At 29.9% G+C, this 23031-nt stretch overlaps 1 protein-coding gene across 2 annotated transcripts in view; it reads right to left on the bottom strand.

The window, feature by feature from the left end:
• LOC129959627 (zinc finger FYVE domain-containing protein 9-like) overlaps nucleotides 1-23031 on the bottom strand; it is an 84409-nt gene that overhangs the window by 21802 nt on the left and 39576 nt on the right. Inside the window, exons 7-10 of one of the 2 annotated variants that reach the window (XM_056072494.1) lie at nucleotides 10974-11120; nucleotides 9017-9127; nucleotides 1729-1782; nucleotides 614-682 (exon numbers count right to left, since the gene is read on the bottom strand). In XM_056072494.1, coding sequence (XP_055928469.1) covers nucleotides 614-682; nucleotides 1729-1782; nucleotides 9017-9127; nucleotides 10974-11120 — 381 coding nt within the window. The remainder of the gene's footprint in view (nucleotides 1-613; nucleotides 683-1728; nucleotides 1783-9016; nucleotides 9128-10973; nucleotides 11121-23031) is intronic. The other variant, XM_056072495.1, reaches the window with a different exon arrangement.

The raw sequence follows: 23031 nt of genomic DNA, 5'->3' as shown, positions 1-23031 counted from the left end.
TACTGAAAAATTCGGACACAATTCATTTAATGATGCCTTAAAAAAAAAGGTCAACCACTTAACGAAGGCAAGGAAAATAAAGCTTTTGTGAGCAAATGAAACATAATTTATTATTGAAAAACAAGAATATATCTGAAGAGCTGCTGTCAGAACCTATTAGCATACTTACACAATAAAATTTTAAAAACAGATAATAAATAATTTGTATCAGGAACAACTACTAATTTGCATTATTTATATGTTTTTATTAAAGAAAAATTAACTATTTATTTGTATCAATGTTCTTTAAAACCTTTCTCATACTTCAGCCTTTGTGGACAAAATCTGCAATACTAATATTAGTTTAACTTAATAACTTGTAGAGAAACCCAGCTAACCAACTTTTTTTTTAAATAATCGTTTAGTTCAAATGATATTCTAAATGAAATTTAAAAAAAAATTTCAAATGCTAAAATGATCCTGTATATTACAATATATTAAACAAAAGTACGTTTTATTATTTAAAATTACATTTTACATAAAAAATATTATACATAAAAGAATTTTAATTCTGAGCAACGTTAAGTATATCATCTAGCATATACATAAAAGCTATGGGTAGAAGAATACATACATTTCGTAAGTTTCACATATAAATGCAGGTTTTTCATCAGAGCAAATTTTACAGCTTTCTGTTGATCATCTGAAAAAATATATATTTATATACATTAATAAATATGCTATTTATACAAAATGAATAAAGAAACACTTGAAAGAAAGAGAAACCTTTAGCTGACATAGAGCAAAATGGAAAAATTTAAGAAAAATGAAGTCAATTCTAAACGTTATTAATACAATAGCCTTGCAGTAATTCCACATTACAACAATGTGGGCCCCTCTAATTTCCAACAATTCCAGTACAGCGAATGGGGAGCATTAAAGTGAAAACAAGTCTGTGTGTGTAGATATCAGTGACCTTAGTACAGCATAAAAATAGCTTGGTGTTCAGATTTCGTAATGTTTATTATGCATTCTATAATTTAATTTTGTACATATTATACAATAAACACAGGTTCTGCAATCAAATTGCGCCTTTTTTTTAATGAATTCCCACTAAGCCACTTTTGATAATACGGCAGTTCTCTGGTTTGATACATGCCGAATTCCTGAGAATATGCTGTACATTGCAATCTGTTGATGACACGAAATGCCAGAAAAACAATACAAGTGTCAGTGCCATACTCATAATGCAAACAATGATTCATATTAAGATCGCTATATTCACAGCAGATTTTAAGTGTTCTGATTAAACACACAGCTGTGAAATTGTTAAATAGTACAATAAGATACACAGTAAATTCAAAATCCATTAACAGAAAATTTTCTTCAAATCAGGATACAAGCAAGGTAAATACACGAAAGAAATACAATTAATCAGTCATTTAAACAAATCTATAACAGAATTACAAAAACAACTCAAGGACTTTTTAAAGCATAGAATGAAACCATATAGAATATGTCATCATATGTCACAGAAATTACCTCCAATAAGGTGAAATATAAAAAAGAAACTTAGTCCTTCAACATCTTTAGTCATATTTGAAATCAAGATTTATCAAACTCGAATAATCCTACAATACTAGAAACTTTAAATCCCCATGATAGACGTTTCTAAAGACAACTATTAATAGCCTGAATAAAATTGCCCTTTTATTACTTATTGGATAAAAATGCACTTGTGATACAAACCTTGAATTTTATCAAAAATTTGATTCCAATCAATTTTGTCCTCATTTTCAGAACCTAATAAATATTAAAAAAAAAAAAAAAGCAATCAGATACTTAAAAAAATATATGAATATCATAATAAGCAAATATAAGTATATAATGGAACAATACATCAAATTTTCTAGTTCGACGAAACTCAGCAAAGTTTTGCAGCTATGCATTTAAACATCTACAGCATTGCCTTTAAAATTGTGCAAATGATAAAACATGCATGAATTATTCAAAAATAAAAGTAAAATGCATCCACAGCACAAAAATAAATTATTTACACACAAACACACACGTATATTTCCAAATTGTGATGAGAGCATCAAAGAAGTAAAATAAAAGAAATAATGAAAATGCAAAACAAAAGGTATGTTACATCACAACATAACAATATTAATTAATCTCAGATCTTATGTTTTTTTTCTCTCCCAAAAACACATATGATTCAGAAGATATATACATAACTTAATAATAAAAATATAATCCATTCCTTAGTTTTCCCAACAAATCAAGATTAATCATTTAAAATCAACAAAAGAAGGATTGAGAAATTTCTAATGATAAAACTAATTATACATGCACAATACCTTAAAATAGCTTGCATGAGGTAATTAAAAGAAATAAAAAAATTTGAAATTCAAATTAATCACATTACAGTATGTTCAACATAATACATGAAACTTCATTATTATATTACTCATAGGATATCCCAAAGCAATGTACCAAAGAATCTTGGATGTAAATATGATAAACTATTACATACACAATATAATGGGCACATATCTACTTTTTATTGAGATTTCAGAATTATTTAATTTTATTTCTTCTTGTTAAGAAAAATAATATTAATAATTTAAAAATGTTTTAATTTCAAAAAATAAAATAACTAGTACTAATGCTGTAATAACTATTTTCAATTTCCCAAAATGTTAACCATACATCACATAACAAAATGTAATTCTCATTATTAGATATATTTCAACATTTTAGATTAATTTATATAATAGTCAGAAACCGAAATGAATAACATTTATTTTAATTGCACTTCTTGGAATTTCTTTCTTCAAAGGAAAATTTGCCAAGAAATGTGGAAATTTTAAATGCGTTGCAAAAAAAAGATTATTATATATTTTGAATTTGAATATCACTGTGAAATCAGTTTATATCCTTAAAAGTTTTTTTTTTTTTTTTTTTTTTTTTTTCACAAAGAGCCTTGGCATTTATAAGTTTCATGATGAAATATTTCCGAATCCATAAGTTAATAACTACTTTACATGAAACTAAGAAGACATACATAGTTGCTTAATAAAAAAAATAAAAAAGACTTTAGTCCATTTTCTGGTGAATGGGAAAAAAAAATAATTATAATTTAGATATTTTAATTTCACCTCAAAATGGAAAGACAGGCGTTAGAGAATAATATGCGGTATGTTACCAAATAATTGAGACACTATAAAAGTTTTTAACATAGAAATGTATAAGAACGAAAAAGAAACAAGATATAATTTAGAGGTTTCAATGTATTCCAAGAATTTATTTTTAAATAACAGAAAAATACAATGATATTTACAGCACTTTTAATTCATTATAACTTGAGTAACCATATATACACACACTGCTTGAATTTTTATCATAAGACATACAGTAATGCAATTCTTATTACCAGATTTATTGAGGTATTTTAAGAGTGTCATGATAAACAAAAATTAAAATGCCCCCTCCCTTTGTCGCATTAATCCGTCTTTCTTCCTTCCTTTTCTTCCATTTTTTTAAAGGAAAAACTGCAAGCTTATGCTGTAGAAAAGCTTGATTTTGGTTTCTGATTAAATTGCTACAAATAAAATTTCATCTGTAAATAAATGATTTAGGTCTCTAATGGTTTTCGGCAAAACACTATCTAAAATTTTTAATACCAAAATAAATATTAATCAATAAGAAACATGGCAAACTTACATAAAGAAGTCTAATGGTATATTGATAACAAATGCAATACAGCTCATAAAAAATGAAATTGAATTTCAGAAAGACAATTAAAAGAAATGAAATGCAGACCATTCAATAAAAAAGGATCTACTATAATGTGCTTAATGTAAAGAAAAAGATAAAATTCCCAAGTCCTAATAAATAATTCCCAAGGAAATCAGCTTATAATTTATCTACACTTATGTCCAAAATTAAGGTGACAAAAACTTTTTTCAAAGTAATTCTAAATGGCTACCAGTAAAATTTAAACAAATTATATTTTATATATTCTGAAGGACCGGTAACATGATATTAACCTTTGCTGTGGGAAAAAATGTTGTTTAGCATTAGATTTTGAGGAACTAATGAAATTAGACCGTTTAGGCATCTGGGATTAATGCCTGCAATTTTGTGAATATTACATTAAAACAAAAATTTAAATCTGTTTCCAGTGAGAATGAGTTCTCACAATCGTTTAGACGACTCCTTGAGACGGAGAGCCGTTGACAGGCTTGAAGCTGGGCAATCTGAAGCGGAGGTGGCTCAATGGTTACAAGTGGCACCGAAAGTGGTATCCAGTTTGTAGAATCAATTCCAAACAAGTGGTACTGTAACCAAGAAGACCAGCCAAGGCCGTCACAGAGCAACGACGCCTGCACAGGATCGCTATTTGGCATTAAGCGCACGGCGCCATAGGCTGACAACGGCTCCTCAACCTGCTCGTGATCTTGCTGCTGCGTCTGGAATAAGAATTTCCAGACAAACAGTATACAGACGTCTAGCAGAGAGGGCCCTTTATGCAGGGCGACCAGTTGAGTGCGCCCCTTTGACTGCATTCAACAGAAAAGACCGGTTGGTGCCGAACACATCAGTCTTGGGCACAGCAAGAATGGGGGCGTGTTCTTTTCAGCGATGAATCGATATTTACCATATAGAGTGACACTCCTCGAATCTTCATCTGGAGAGAGCGAGGAGCTCGCTATAATCCCTCCTACAAAAAAGAAATCGACAGATTTGGTGGCAGAGGAATCCTTATCTGGGGTGGTATAATGTTGGGCAGTCGTATACCACTGCACGTCTTCGATGCGGGTACTGTCAATGGACATCGCTACAGGGATGAGATCCTTGAAGGCTATGTGAGGTTGCTCCGGGGTGCTTTTGGCCCAGACTTCATGTTTATGGACGATAACGCGCGTCCACACAGAGCCCAGATCGTTGATGATTTTCATGAAAAAGGGGATATTCGACGCATGGACTGGCCCTCGAGGTTTCCGGATCTCAGTCCTACTGAACATGTTTGGGATGGTCTCAGAAGAGCCATTTCACAGCGTAATCCCCCTCCTAATACCCTCCAAGAGTTAAAAGCCGCGCTTTTGGAAGATTGGACTTTGTTGCCCCAAGCATTTATTGACACTCTCATAAACAGTATGAAAGCTCGTTGTGAAGCCTGTATTGCAGTGCACGGTGGTCACACTCTATATTAGACAGGTTTTCCCCGAGATAAATGCTTTATCTCTGCTTCATAATGTAAAACTTTTTGATTTACCTTGCTTCTTAAATCCCAATGAAAATCTTTTCTATGTTGTTATGTGTCTATGTTCTTTCTTCCATTGTAGTGTATCTATGTGCCAAATTTCGTGGCAACACAATGAATAGTTTTTCATTTTTCGCAGATTTTATGTTTGTGACCTTAATTTTGGACATGAGTGTACTTCCAATCTAAATACAATTTTTTACTGTAAAATGAATCGATTTGAAAATTTAGTAAGAAATTATTAAACAAATTAAAATTTAAAAAAACATTTATATTAGTGAGCTAAAAAGTAGAAACTTTAATTATTATCTACATATTAGTTATTTATAATCTACTATAGTAAATATCATGAAATTATGGAATGTTTTTCTCCAGTTCATTACCAGGTGAAACCTCAAGTATTAATCAAAATTGTACAAAAGCAACCGATTAATTAATAATTATGTTCTGAAAATATTAAATAATGTATAGTCATAAAGAACTGACAAGTGATCAAAATCTGATAATTCAGTTTATTAGAAAATTAGTGAAAAATTGACTCCTGCAACCAAACATTACAAATATAAAAATAAGACAAATTAAATAAGAGTGTAAGAGTGGGTAAAAGTTTATATATATATATATGGAGAGAGAATTTGCCTGATCAAAAATTATTTTAACGGTATCATTCAAAATATTTTGATAAATTTTAAAAGTAGGTCACAGGTAAAAATAAGCCACTTGCAGTGGAATGTATAGGACAGGGGTGGCGAACCTTTTTGGATCAACGTGCCATTTTTTCTAAAGAAATGTCCAATGAGGTATAGAAGTGCCATCAAATAATTTTGGCCTGTGATTATTGGTTAAATAATAAAACTAAATACTAAAAACACAAAGCTCTTTATTTACTATGAAAAAAAAAACATTTTGCATCGTGTAGTAGTAATTTGTTTTAGTTATATGTGTATTCAAATTAAAGTAACATTAGTGTGACTTCATTTGTTGCAGATTAGATGACAAATAACTTATATTAGGATTGTAAGATGTTCAGAATGCATACTGAATTGGAGTCATCTGCCAAACGGTTTCTAAGCGAGTCTTTTATGCTATTTCTCTCTGAAAATGACTCGCAGGCATAGATGAAAATATGCTTAAAACAGCATGAGACATCTTCAAACAGTTAAATGTTTGAATCGAATTCCATGTTTCCAAAGTTTCGTTACTGGCATTTTTACTTATGCTGCTTGTTAATCTTTCTGTCAATCAATGCCAACTTTTTCCTTTTTTCCATAAATTTTTGAATCCATATTGAACTAGACTGGAAATAAATCAATTGCATTTCAAATTCTTCGATTTCCAATCAATCGAATTGGGACAAATGAAATTACATGCAAGCCGTTTTGCAAAACGTTTTGATCGGCGGCGTGCCCAAAATATTGTGTCGCGTGCCATCGATGGCACGCGTGCCACTGGTTCGCATCCCTGGTATAAGAGGAGCATGCATACTAGAGGGCATTGTGTGGCCTACAGTGAACTGGGCAAAACAACTATAATTGTTATAGTCAAAGACATTAACAGAAGTAAAATCAAGTTTTATAACTGTCATAAGAAGTCATCATGCAGTAAGTTAATGCATAGAACAGTAGCTAGAAACAAGAAGGGAACATATCTTCTGAAGTGTTAGATTTTTAAGCAGTTGCATGTTTCAATTTATTGGTTTGCACCGAAAATTATACAAAACCCGAGTCTTTCATACTTATGGAAAAATGGATTCTGAAAATAACAGAAAGAAATATGAAATAATCTTTTTAATGCTTCATCTTCAAAATATATGCTTAAATGTGGTAAAAACAGCACAGTAAATAAATTGAATATTTACTGGTTTAATTAGAGGATCAAGTATACATTAATGACTCAAAATGTCATTCCTATCAAATTTAAACATTTTAAAAATAATCCAGAAGTGAAATTTTTGAGGTAATTTCAAAAAAAATTATTATTTAGATTCCTATTGTTAAAATAAAACTAGGCATATATTTTACGATTTTCGAGGTTTTAAGAAAATTAAAATTTAATTTTAGTTTTTAGAAATACAAAATTCTAATGAAAACACAGTACATGTGCATAAAAATATTTCTAAGAAGGAACTTTTAAACCGTATAACGAAATAATACCTAGTTTTGTCCAAATAATATCTTAAATGATGATAGGGGGGATTACTTCGTTTAGAATATTTAAAAATATTTTATATTCTAATATATACACATAAAAAATTCATCATTCTAATTCAGTATTTTGCAAAAATGTCTAATATAAATCACTATCATCTTAACAACCACAATGAGGGCTTATTATAAAAGATCTAGTTTTAAGATAACTTTTAATGCAAAGGTATTCATGCATTCAAAGTTGTTCATAATGGATCTTTCATCTACAGAAGAAATGCTGTTAATTCTTTCTCCTTAAATGTCACATACATTAAATGCAAGCAAATCTAAGTTCTAAATCTAATGTAACTCTGCATTAATTTTGTGACATCTTTGATGGTATGAAAATGGTTGGATGGCCATAATTTCTTTAAGACAAACAAAGTCGCCTGCTGCACATGGGGCAATTTCACCAGTACTTAACATGAAAAATTTACTTATTTTGATATGCCTGATCTACCTATCAAGTTTGTTGTAATCCTTCTGAATCAATCTCAATATATCATCTCAAATTTTCATTTCACATTATTCTAATTCCATGTAATCTTTCCCTAAAGAGTGAAATTCCTATCACTTACACATGTCTGCATATTTTATGTAAGAAAGCTCCACCACTAATTTTTACATTCTTATATACGAAGTGTATAGATAGTATTGCAATCATTAAAAAATTGAACTTGAGATTTTGACAAATCTCCATGTTTTTGATCTTCAGGTTCGAAAAACAAATTTTTTGGATTAGGCCTGTCTGAAGAACACAACAATGCTTTGAGCTAAGCGGATAAAATTTGTTGTATGTTTAGGCAAAATTTATAGATTTCTACCAAATTTTGGACGAAATCCCAGTCTATCTGTCTAGCTATTTGAGTACAAGTGAATTCAATAACTACAAAACAGCTGGATTAATAAGATTCGGTATACAGATTAACCCTCTAAACTAGATTCTAGACAAATTTTGAACAAATCTATGAGGTGGTTCACCGCCTATCAGTCTGTACGTTCGCATGCATGTCAACGTAAAGATTTAAACAAATAAATTTCAATATGCGATCATATAGTTATAATTATAGTTTTGTGTCAAATTTTGGTTCCAATTGTACAGAAAAAAGGCATCCAACATACACATTTGCATGATAGATTCAATAAAAATGCTAGATTCACGTCAAAGATCTATATTTTATAAATTTGTTCATCAATGAAATGCAAAGCATTTGTAGCCTTACCAAATGTACAGAATTTCATGCAAGGGGTAAAATAATATGAATAAGACCTTTATTGGAGATTATACTCGACAGCTTCAGGGACACCTCTACCGTTGGTTTAAAGACAAAAGATTTCCAAAGAATCAAAACTTGCTATTATGAAATGTATGCATAAAAGCAAGCGTTTCCAGACACTCTTAAATACATTTTAAAACTTGGTATTCAAAAGTTCGGACAATAAGAAAGGGAGACAGAGGTTCGTAAAACTTATTCCAAGAGATACTTAAAGCAAGTTTAATAGTTAATTGGATACATCACAGCCTCCATAAAAGCTAACTAAATATTTCAAATAAAGAAAAAAAATGACATGGACTAACCAGATTGCAGGATTACAGGAGGTAACGAGCCTTCCATATCGGAAATAATAATTTTCTTTTGGCGACTTTTTTGATGAGCTGATACAGATAAGGTTGCTTGTTTAGAATCTCCTAAAAGATAAAAACATATTATAAAAATACGTATATAAATTTTAAACATTTATAAAATCTAAAAACCTATTAAATATGAAAACTGCATTTTAGAAGAAATAATAATTTACAGAAAAAATTTGTTTGAAGGATTTATAGGTAAAACTTCCCACAATAAACAACAATTACATAAAAAAAAACCTTAAGCCAATGATTGATTTGCTTACATAATACATACATGATTAAAGAAGCTATTTAATTCTAGCAATTTACAGTTACGCTTTCGGATTTCCAAATGTCTATTCATATTTTATTAAAATTTTGATTCCTATTTACTCCCCATAATTAATACTATTCGACTTCTATATTTTTTAAAACGATATACTTACAATTATTCAAATCTTGTAGCTTTGATTGAAATACAAAACAAAACAGATTTCAACTCATGTTAGGAAAAAAACACTTATCATTAGAAGAAATTTCCACATAATAAGCAAGAGAAAAGCTACTAACTCTATAACAGGTCGAATTCACTAAGGAGATAAACTGGATATCAGCATGGTGAACTCCTTTCATCTATTATTATTATAACAATCTTATTTTGCTGAATCTATCTCATGACAATTAAAAATGGATAAAAAGCCTTTGTGCACCTTTTTAGAAAAGAAGTCTCAGTTATAGGGTAATACTAAACATAATACATATTGCCTTCACTGAGCAATAATATCACTAATGTAATACAAAGTGACCTACCACTATATTTGCTTCAACATAAGCACTGATAAATATATCAGAGATAAGCGAATGTTTTACCATTACAATTCGAAAAATTCTGTAACAACATTTATGAAATACAACAAACAAGTGATCTCTTTAACTACTCAATTAATTCTACAAAAGATATTCAATTTATCTTAAAATTTCACAATGATTTATTTAAAAAATTACAAAAAACATACAAATATTTTAAGAAACAGATAGTTTGACCCCCTACCCCTTTCATCTAAAAATAAACAAACGATTTTAAACAGTACAGCATTTACATCACATGCATCACACAGCTACGAAAAAAATTTTATTAATGGATTAAATAAAATTACACAATAATGCTTTGATTAGGAATAATAATTAAAATAAGTAAGAAAAGAATTTCATATTTTTGATTCGTATTAAATTCTTAACTTACCCTTTTAACCCATAAATGTGACTAACTCTTTGAGCATAGGGAAAAACATTGGTTGATGTTATAAAAAAATTTGTCGGACGGCAAATTAAAATGTTTATTGAGATCACTTTTTTTTTTTATCAACCATTATAATTTAACCTGTTATTTGTGATCTGGTTTCAAAATTCAAAATAAGTGCAAAAAATCTTAGCAATATTTATTTTAAATATATACTCATTCCAAAATTTCTTCCAGCATTTAAAAAAAATAATTTAAAAAAAAAATCCACATTTCTAGAAATAATAAAGGAGAAAGGCGTGTTGGCGCTCTACAGGACAAACATTTGATCAAGAGCCGCCAAATTCGGAACAGATACATTTTAAAAGGATAGAAATGTATACTCCGGAGCGATTTTTTTAAAATTTTAATCAGAAATTTAGATAATCAAAAATTTAGCGAAATTTTCCTGTCATTACAACCACAAATACAACTGCACAAAATCATTTTAAAATTTAAAGGAATTTAATCATGTTAAAATGATATAATAATCATTTTTATGTTAGTTATATAAATTTAAAATTTACATGAAATAGATTTCAAAACTTTTTGAAAGTAAAATTATATTATATATATTTATATATATATAGGATTATTATTAACAGAATATATTCACATAAACCTGAAACAAAAAGATTAACAAACCAGAAATTATCTTGTCCACTCGTTTCCTACCTATACGGCGATACGCAGGTACAGCATCTACAGGCTCTGTAAGATCAGTTAAATCTCCACCAGGCCTTATTCCATCAGAGAAAATTACTTGTTTAGGTTCTCTTCGTGGTTTGTTTCCTGTCATATAAAATAAAAGTATTTCATTAATCATTTTAAATTCAAATGAATATAATATTAGTACCAACAATTTACACATACAAATAAAATGTACCTCAATATTCAGAATATGAAATATACCTGTCTTCACTTCATAAAGATACATACTCTGAATTTTAAAAAAAGGACATTTGGATTTGATATTTTTTAACACAACAGATTTAATAATTTGTTTTAAGCACAAAAGTTCAGAAATGTTTATATTGATGAATGCGGTTTAATAAGAGTAATACATAAGGTTAATAAGAAAAAACAACGCATACTGACAACAAAATCCAGACAGAGAAAATAAGACCAAATAAAGCAGCAGAATCCTTTTCAATTCAACTCCAGCCATCATGATATGTTTAACAAGCATTTATTTTCCTTGTTCATATCTTAAAGAGACATTCCCTTAATGCCACCAATTTCTTTAACTCTTTCGCCGTCCTCTCTTGTCCGCGAAAATTTGTTTTTCGCCATATCGGAACAAACAAGAATAAAAACTCAAACAAGTAAATATTTACAAAGCGTTTTAAACGTTTAAGAGTTTTAAAATGTAGAACAACGCTTGAAGGGCGTTACGACCGTCTTGCAGAAGTTTCACTTGAACGCGCTAAACGCGTTACGGACGGCGAAGAGGTTAATTTTGCCTTTCATTAGTGTGTCCATATTCTCATTGCATCTTTTGGTATCTTTCATTCAGAGCCGGCCTTCTGTATCAAGGGGCCCCTAAATTTTTTGCAACGTAAAAAAATAAATAAATACGAACATTTATTACTATTGCATGTTTATTTAATGCGTGATTTTGTGTTTGCTATTAATTATGTCAGTAAAATTTAAAAATTTTCTAATTTCTTTTTCGATACTTAGTGCATTTAAACATAAGTGCATTATAGCAAGTGCATATTGCAATATGTACTAATTATTAATTAATACATATTGCAATATGTGTTGAGCGTTATGTTTTGCGTTCCTTTTAAACAAAATCAAATCCCGTAACAAAACAATTATTAGAATTAGGTTTTCATCTACATCGTTATTACAAATAACGATGTAGATGATTCGTATATTAAACATTACAAAGTTTTGGGTGCATTTTTTTAATTTATGTTTTTCTAAAGTTTTTGTATCAGTGATGAATTTGAAATACTTTTAAATCTATCTTCTATCTGTACAATAACAGTATCCGTTACAGAATTAAAAAATAACATACAAATTCCTCAACCGGTTTTTGTACAATTTCATCTTCTGCTGTTTCGAAACATAATTTTTCTCTTTTTCGAATTCGTTTTTCAAGAAAATGTTCTGAAAGATTCAAATTACGTGTTATCGCTTTTGCTTCGTCTAAATATGAGTTAAATTTTGTTCTTAAACTTTGGATTTCAGTTTTAATTTAATTTAATTTTCAGTTTTAATTTAATTTTTAATCAGACTAAATTAAAAGTTCAGTCGAAAACAATTATTTTTATTTGAAATCGTTCATTGATAGCTAATTTTGGACAATATTGTAAACCATTCTATTAAACATAAAATAAATGTCATTTCTTTATTGAATCCAATAGACTTTTAGCTTCGGTTACCACTGTAATATTGTTATTTGTATCAATAAATTCTTCTAGGGCATTACAAGTTTGTTCAAACTGTATATACATTGCTTTAATCGTATCTATTTTGGCTTCCCAACGAGTGTCGCATAATGGTTCGAGAGTAATGTTTAAATGCTTTTGTAGATTTTTCTATCTTTTTGTAGATACAGAAAATAAGCAATACAAACGTTGCAATAACCAAAAAAAATGACAATATATACTGCTGGAAGCGGCATCACAAATTAATAAATTAACGGAGAATGATAGGACAGGCACACACATAAATTGCACGAGGGTTTAGAGCAATTATTCCAGATTTTACACTTTTATATTTCACTTTCATATTGCTACCGTTATCGTATGCCTGTCCACAACAATCCATAATATCTAAATCAAGCTCACTTAATATTTCCAATACAGCTTTTTTGCTAGTCCATCTCCAGTCACACCAGCTACTTCAATAAAACCTATAAATGACTTATTTATACTTAATCTCTTCTCTTCAAAATTTACATAACTAATAAAGACTGAAGTTTATATTTTTATGGGAAATAACAGAAATAGAATCCATTTGGATACTGTAATACGTAGCAGCATTTGCACTGTCTTCAATTTTGTTATGAACTTCGTTTCCTAAGGTAGGAACAATTTGTTCTTGTAATATATGAGCTAAATCATTGACAATTCTGTTTTTGGAATTTTTTATTATATTTATATGATCTATAAGCAATCCATAAGCACAGAGTCATATTTACTTAGTAATTCGATTACACTTAAAAAATTGCCATTAGGCGTTCCTATTTTTTCGTGAGTTCACGAAGTGGAAGATTATTACACGCTAAAAATGGAATCACATCTACAATTCTTTAAAATAGTAATTTAAGTCACGCCGTTTCCTTACATATATTAATTTGAATTTGTTTTATCAATGGTCGAACATAAATTTAGTCGTTATAGTAATTCTTTCCAAGCAACAAACAAATTAAAATGACAACTAGAACGATCATAATCTTGTATTACAGATGACAGCTTTCTCCAGTTATTACAGCACCTATAAATCGTGTAGTTCGTCATTTTCTCTTCTGTTGGAAAACAGTATACAAAAAAAAAAAAAAAAAAAAAACCGAAGTCTTGCGTTTTTGAATAAATTAGAAAGCTGCGAAGTTGAGTTTCACCATTTGGCCTTTTTTTAAAACTAGTAAGTAGTGGAAAATGATATACCTTCAGCAATTCTAGCAAAAACTCTTTATTTGTTATTATTTTTCCTACTTAAAAATAAAATTATGATTCAAATACAGGGCGAGCCATAAAAAGTGCAAACTTCAAAAAAATGATAGTAAAAATATTGCGCGAAAAAAAATTAAGATTTGCAGTAATATACTCCAATAGCATTAGTAATTTTTTCCCATTAAAACAATGAGATAGATGGCGTTCACATGTCAAACTGAGATGGTTTATGCAAATTAGGAAAACAGAGCACAGCAACTTAACAAGTGCATTTTATTTCAACGCAAAAGATGTTCAATGTGACCGCCACTACATGGTATTAAACAAATGATGTTCATAACTACGCCTATTACAGCTGAGTGTAGCATGTTGGCATCCATGCCACCGGCAACTCGTTGAATAGTATCTTTCAGTTCCACAAAAGTGGCTGAAGAGCTCCAGTAGACACGAGACTTAGGTATCTCTACAACCAATAGTCCACTAGACCAAGGTTTGGCGAATGTCAGGACTGCTTACTCTTACACCCTGGGCCAGAGATGGCGAACCATTGGTACGAGTGCCATTGATGGCACGGGACACAATATTTTGGGCACGACGCCGATCAAAATGGTTTGCATTTTAGTTCAAAATAAAGTTCACTATGAAGTATTAGAAACAAATGCGAGTGTTCCCATTCCATTTAAAAAAGGGCACAGATATTTGTACAGCTGTTAAAAATTCGCTTGCAGAGAAAGAAATTGAGTTGAAAAGAATTGTTTCAGTAATTGTTGGTGCTCCAAATATGGTGGGCAAAAAAAAATAGCTTCATTAGTTTATTTCAAACAGGCGTAGGACATTCGATTCTTGAACTCCACTGCATTATTCACCAACAAGCCTTGTGCTCTAAGAGTGGTTTAACATCGCTTGATAATGTAATGGCTTTAATCAAAAAAATATTCAACCTCATATCGTCGCAGGCTTTAAATAAGCGAAAGTTTGAGGTTTTGTTGGATGTAGTCAACTGGATGTATAATGGCTTACTAATATATAATAATGTTCGCTGGTTGAGCCACGGGAAGGTACTTCAAAGATTTATTGACTGCTTGGAAGAAATCAGACTGTTCCTGCAAAATATGGGGGAAATTTAACAATGCCTACAGTTGTTAGATGTTATGTGGCTCTCAAAACTGATATTTTTTTAGAGACATATACCAACATTTCGATGAATTAAATGTAAAGCTTCAAAGCACAAATAAAACAATTATCGTCATGATGGATCTCATTCGTGCTTTTGATGCTGGATTGCATGTTTTAGGAACGATATTATTAAAAAAAAAAAAAAAAAATTAAAAGTACTTTCTAAATTTGAACATATATCAAAGATTTATATGCACATGAGAAACCAGACGAAGAAAAAGTTATTGAAGAATTTATTTCCGTAATTAATTTGTCAATCAAGGAACTTTCAGTCAGATTTTCTCAGTTCAAAGAATTATCGTAAACGCTCAAGTCTATTATGTACCCTAATGTGATTTCATTTGATAAACTGAACTGTCCCAATTGGATTAGTTGCAAATTGAAAAATTTGAAATGCAACTGATTGATTTCCAGTCTAGTTCAATATGAATTCAAAAAATTATTGAAACAAGAAAAAAGGTGGAATTGATTGAAACAAAAAGATTAACAAGCAATATAGTTAAAAATGCGAGGAACGAAATTTGGAAACAATTCCAGAAACATTTAACTGTTTGGAGAAGCTGACTCATGCTATTTTAACCATATTTTCATCTACCTATGCCTGTGAGTCATTATTTTCAGAGATAAATAACAATAAAGACTCTCTTAGAAACCGTTTGGCAGATGACTCCAATTCAGTATGCATTCTGCCAAAAGTAACATCTTGCAATCCAAATGTAAGCTATTTGTCATCTAATCTACAACAAAAGAAGTCACACTAATGTACTTTAATTTGAATTACACGTATAACTAAAACCTTTACTACTATACAGTATAAAACGTATTTTTTCGTAGTAAATAAAGAATTTTGAGTTATTATTTAGTTTATTATTTTCCCAATAATCACAAGTCAAAATTATTAGATGGCACTCTGTATCTCATTAAACATTTCTTTAGAAAAAAAATTGCACTTTCATCCATAAAGGTTCGCCACCCCTGCCCTAGGCTTATCAATCGGTCCTCAGTGAATATTTCTAGGAGGAACGTCTTGACGGAACAATCAACGTCGGACGGAGCACCGTCCTGCATGAAAGTAATGCACGTCTTTTCTGCAAAGCAGGCACAACATGGTCTCGCAAAAGCATGAGATACTGTTCTGTAACGACGGAACAGATTTTCCAATCGGATACGAGACAAAGTTTTCCAAAACAGAAAGGGCCCATAATGTAGGACTGGATGACCTCGCTTGCACCAAACAGTCTGACGCGGTGAATATAGTGTTTTGATCGTGTGCTCATGAGGGTTTTGATGTCGCTCAGATACGACGACTATTTTGCATATTGACATCACCATGCAAAGGGGGTTTCATATGTCCACATGATGTTCAGCAACCATTGTGGGTCACGTTCCATTTGTGCAAGTGTCCATGTTGCAAAGGCTTGTATTTCCACTGGAATTGCAGGCAGTAACTGGTGGAGTGCCTGAATTTAGTATGGATGCAGTTTCAAGATTCCAAGCAACGCACTGGCGGCTGATATGCCACTTCGAGGAGGATCCTCCATATTCCCAGTTTCTTCAAAACGGCCAACTAAATTCCCTATCCCATTCAATGAAATAGGGCTTTTATTCGCCTTGATTCCTTTCACTATGCAGATCTTTCGCAATTATTTGTGGATTCACAATTCTTATAGAAAAGTTTAACCACTAGTGCTCGATCCGGTTACGATAGCAAGCTGCTAGTATCGAATGACGGATCCATTTTCAGCTTTGTGTTTTATAGCAATTCTGCTTTTCATAAATAGTCTCGGTTTGACGTGTGAGTGCTATCTATCGATCATTTTTTTGAATGGGGGAAAAATCCACAGACTTTGCATGAATTTATGGCGCATCCTGCAATAGGTAAATGAACATTTATTTCTGCATTATACAAGAGTTGCATATAAAAACTGTCCACAAGTTGTTCATTTCATCAAAAATATTATGTCCTTTAAAAAAAACGCATTTATATCATTAATAATTTTTTTCCCTAAAAATTTACAATTCACGAATTAGGAGAATAAACATTCATTTTTCCATATAAAATGGAAAAACATATTAATTAAAACTATTTGTAAACTGTTAAATTAATTTTCAATAATTTTGAAAGTAAACATATAAATGAATATTAACCCAGGACTGAACTCAGGTCTGGCGACTGCTGAAGCAGTTCCTGAATGACTGTGTTCGGACGCTCCACGACCATGACACATTATTAATAAATAAGCTATACTGAAAGTTTTAGGGCCATTTTCTCGAAATTGCAAGACTATTGCACTTTAATTTTATTGAATTAGCATTCTAAAGGCATATTACCATTATACTAAATCTCTGCCTGAATTCAATTTTACAACCTTGTAAGCCTAAGTATAATAATACTTTATGAATAACTTTCTTATTACCTTTAGGCTAGTATGTTCATTCCCTTGCAATTAAAGCATCACACACACACACGCACAAAATGTAGATAACACATATATCATAATACTAAAGAGGGAAAAAACACAAATTAAAAAAAAACCCATAGACCTAATAGATGTAATGACAAATCTAAACCATTAAAAATAATACCTTTTAGAGCCTTTTATACAAATATTTGTTTCTTTTTTTATTTCTGTGAAGTACACAGATGCAATGAATCTGCAAAATCTGTTTTAACTAAAAAACATATTAACTTGAATTTTCTTTTAAATTTCAAAGCAATTAAGAAATTTTTTAATTCCTTATAATTTGTCCTAATCAGAATAAGCAAAACCCTTAAGGAAACTACTTTGAAAGTCAATACTATTAAATGACATACTGCTGCAAGTCTCAGTCTTATTTCTCAGTAAAAAATGGATTTTTTTTGTATATTTATGCCTTTTTTATATTCAAATATCTACTGTATTAATGAGACAAATGTACCCAAATACTGACTGTAATTAACAATATTAATGATACCTAATCATAAGACCTGTTAAAGGTAAAATTTGAAAAAATAATAATTTGGATGTTCCCTAGAAATGATTTCCTTTCTCACAAATTCACTGGTTTACATCTTTAAAGTATTTAAGATAGTGTTGATTGACATTAAACTGGCGATTTATAAAATGTTATAATGAGTTATTATTTCAGTCCTTAAGCAAACATCACTTAAATATGAATAATCTCACAAGTAGAAAATTCATCTTAATACACAACTGCATCTGAAAAAAACTTGTTTTTAGTATTATTATGAAACATACAAAATGATATTGAGATATAAATAATATTTATGAAAACATTTTATATCTCACCTAAATAGTTAGTCAGTTCAATGTAATTTTTTTCAAAGACAGAAGTTTAAATATATAAACCATTATATTCATGACCAAAAAAATTGTACATCTACACAGGATGAATAGCTAAATTTTATCTTAAAAAGCATATTTAGGCACATTTAGAAAAAAAAAGAGCCAAAATTTAACTAATATTTGATTACAGAACTATTTGTTATGATGAAGTTAACTAAGTTGGAAAAAATCCAATTTTCTACAAATATAAAGAGTATTAACAGTAAATTATTGAATATTTTTTTCAAACATTGAAGCTGTTATGTTTTTTGATACAAGTTTCTTATGAAAAATCTTATTAAAGCACCTTCATGGCATATCTAAAATTATTTGTTACAGATAACTTTATTACGAAAGGGGGGGGGGATTTACACAATCACTTCATTGACATATAAATTCCTTAAGTAAATTAAAATAATAAGAAAAAAACACAAAATATAAAAATCCTGCTAATTTTAATGCTTTTTAATACTTTTTTAAAAAAATCTTTTCACAAATTTTGCTACTTCAGGGTGCGTAGTGTAAAACTGCTGCAAAAATTAAGTATTTTTAAGCACCTTAGCCAAAAAAATTAAGCACCTTTGTATAAGCACTCACACGTAAACTGCGTATTTTCTAAGCATAGGATTTTTATTTTTTACAATAATACATAATTTTCATTGAAAACTTTTTTAACAATTAATTTGAAATGCTTACTGTTTTCGCTTTAATATTTATTTCTGTATTTGCACAACATCTTTTATTGTAAAATTATGCTTATTTTTAGTTTTGACAAAAACATAAAAATGAAAATCATTATCAATAACAAAAAATTAAATCAACTTTTATATGATTAACAATAAAGATATGTGATCTTTTTCAACATTTCTTAAAATTAATAAGTTACCAATTCATTTAAATAGATAAAATATCTCTGAAAATACCGGTATTGATGTAGAAGTATAGAATGATCGAAAATTTTGTATTTGATTTTTATATATGCAACAACAAATAAGATTTAATATGATTGGGATGGAAAAAAAATTTCTCCCTGTACTGACTCATCCTATTTAGTAATTTTCTTTGCAATCTCATAAAGCTAAGTAAGAATTAAAGATTCATATGGCTATCAATGTACGACAGGCAAAACTGTCATGAAATTGATCATAGAACGATGTCATGTTCTAAATTTTTAGATAATTTTGAATAGAAAATAATAGCAGCGTTCACAAATGATTAAACTAAAAAGAAATTGTCTAATAGCCTCTTACTTCTAAAGTTTAATAAAAGCCTTTTTTGAACCTTTAACGTTCCTAAAGTTTAAAGAAAACCTGCCTTTTAACTTATAAACAAATATTCTTGCTAAAAAAATTACAAAAGAAATGTTATATATATTTTATGAAGAAATAAAAATGCTTTAGCAAGCCGTAGTTTTCATAAATAACAGAAACAAATTAATAGTTAAAAAAAAAAAAAAAAAACGTTCTGTAGTTACAAGCAAAATGAAAATAAATAATCGGGAATGTCTCTCCAAAACTTTATCACATAATGCCCGAAAATGCCTTGTATGCGTGAATAAGACGTTATTACTGATTCTGTCTAGTGATCCTAGGCAAGTGTTTTGGCGATTAATACCTGACCTTTTGTGGTTGAAAGTACCCGAAAAGCCAATTTCGTTTTAGACGCATTCTTCTTAACTGATTAAAACAAAATTTTACTCAAAACAATACTTTTAGTCAAAAAATTACATACCAAACGGTATATTTAATACACTGCATTTTTGAGTTATCGGGTTTACATTAAAATTTTGTTGAATTTTTTGAAAGCGCAGACCGGCAGACAGTCAATTCATGGTTGGATTTGCCTCAAAATTTGATAAGTTCCTTCACTATTAGGGATTGCAATACCGGTATTTTGAGCCATTTGTACAATTTTGTAATACCCGTATTCACAAGTTCAAATACCGTTTTTTCGGTATTTACTAGAAATTTTTAAAATTGTCTCCACTATATGTTCAGGGATCGCCAACATAGCAAAACAGTATACGTTTTTGTTTTTATGTCTCCCTAAAGGTCGAAATTAATTAGCTAATTAATGGCTTAAATCTAAATTAGCGAAACATGGATTATCCTTGAACGAAGATATTGTATCCATAACGACTGATGGAGTTATGAAAAAAGTTGGAAAGTTGATTGGTGCAAATCAGCAATTTGTGCTATGCTCATGGAATTCAATTAGGAGTAATAGATGTATTATATCCAAAAAATAAATAAATAAATAAATAAACAGAAGAATCCAAATACTGTGAATATAGAAACTTCGGACTCCAACTTTGAAGAGAGTAAGAGTGAGAGTGATACTGACAATGAAGATAATATAATTGTTGAAGAAGATATTGCTAATGAGGATGAAATATTAACTCATTAAGAATTGCTTCCTATAATTTATAAAGTTCGAAAAATTGTTAAGATATTTAAACGTTCCCCTATAAAGAATGACATATATACTAACTGAAAACAAAACAGAATATATATTAATATTAGATTTTAAAACTGTTGGAACAGTTTACTCCTAATGAAGGAACGATTTTTGAAACTGAAAAATCCAACCAATAATCGACTTAAACCTGTAAATTATTTTTTCAGATAGTGAATTCGACTTAATATCCAGAACTGCATCAGCTCTACTTCTAATAAAACTGACTATTGAGGCATTATGTCGGAGAGATTCTAATTTATTAACAGCTAATGCAACAATAAATTTCATGTCGCAGTCACTGAAAGAACAGCACACATCACTATCTGAAGAATTATATATTACATTGAAAAATCGCACAGAAAAAAGGCATACCGAAATAGAAAATGTCTTATGGTATTTACATAATTAAGATGATTTTTAAAATGAAAAAGAAGAAAAGAACCAATTCAAATCTGATTAAAGTTTATAGTAAATTTTCTTAAAATTTTTTACCCACAAACCTATCTACAATCAGAAGAATTCGGTTCAGTTATCGAAGATTATGATGGCACTAATGCCGATAGTGAAAAAGAATCGTCTCTTGAACAAAAATTAGAATTAACGATAAATAAAAAAATTTTAACGAACCAAAATACAATACAGAAATCAGATATATCCAAAACCATCCAACGAGAAATCGATTTATTTGAAGATGAGGGATTTAGAGGTAAATACTTGGAAAAAATATACCGCGCATTGCTAACAGTATCACCAACTAGCGTAGATGCCGAAAGGGCATTTTCGACAGATGGTAATTTTTGCACAAAATTACTTTTCAGGCTTAATGACAGTGCAATTGGTGTTTTTTAAGATCACATTTCAAAAATTTGTAATAGCACCACAGACTGAATAGTGATATTTACACTTTTTTGTGATTTAAATAAATAAGATGTTCCTTTACTTTTTTGTGATTCTTTATATACTGTTATAATTTATAAGTTACAAATTTTTGTGTGTGATATTTACACTCTAATAAAACTGGCAAATAAAACAAAGAAACACCTGTGTTTTCTTTCTTTTTCTAATACCGGTATTAAGATCTAAAAAATACCGAATACAGGCATTGAAATTTTGTTCCGATATTGCAATCCTTATTCACTATAGATGTTAAATCAGTGTACCGAATTTAATCTATCTAGCTCTCTGTACGAAACGAGAACTATATCAAATATTTTCTGTTGCGCAGTGGCAACAGCTGTAAATAGTTAGGTTTTGAGAAGAATAAAGTAATGCGTTTTGATACTTTCAGTCTAATTTGATACCGACAAATCCACACATTTTGGTGCCGAAACATACTCGGGTAAGTCATACTAAACTTGTTTGTTTAAACTTTCGATACGAACCCAAATTATAATATCAACCATTAGAGAGAAACTTGATTTACTTAAACGTAAACGATCAACAATTCGCGCCGCCATTAGGAAACTGACAACGAAGCTGAATGATTAAACTAGTGAAAAAACTGATTTAGAATATAGCGTTGAACGAGACAAAAATAAACGAACTAACCTTGGCAGACGATAAAATCCATGGACTTCTAAACGATGAAGAATATAATGAACACATAATAGAGTGCGAAAAATACACAGAAAATGCTCATTTAGCGATGTTTACTTATAAAAAGAAAGCAAATACGAATACCAATTTTTCCTCGCAAAGATCATCAATATCTACGCGCGATCACCAATAACTGACGGTATAAATAACGCATCTGCGTCTTCAAACATTACAGTAAACCTACCTACAGTAAAAATAAATACGTTTTGCAGTGACAATGAAGAATTTCACAGTTTTTGGGAGCGTTTTGAAAATTGCATCGACAAGAATGAACGTTTATCACTCATTGACAAACATGTTTTTTTACGAAGATATTTAGATGGAGAGGCAAAACGACTAGTTATGGAATAAATATAACTGCTGATACATATACAACAACAAAGTATATTTTAAAATCGAAATATGGAAATAAGGATAAAATAATACAAACTGGTCTCGATTATTTAGAAAACCTAACACCTATGAAAAATCCATCTCCATCAGCATTAAATGAGTTATATATCGATTGTAATAGACGATTAC

Source organism: Argiope bruennichi, chromosome X2, assembly GCF_947563725.1.
Source record: "Argiope bruennichi chromosome X2, qqArgBrue1.1, whole genome shotgun sequence".
Taxonomy (NCBI): domain Eukaryota; kingdom Metazoa; phylum Arthropoda; class Arachnida; order Araneae; family Araneidae; genus Argiope; species Argiope bruennichi.
The sequence above is the reverse complement of the archived record's forward strand: the minus strand, read 5'-3'. Positions and strand labels throughout refer to the sequence as shown.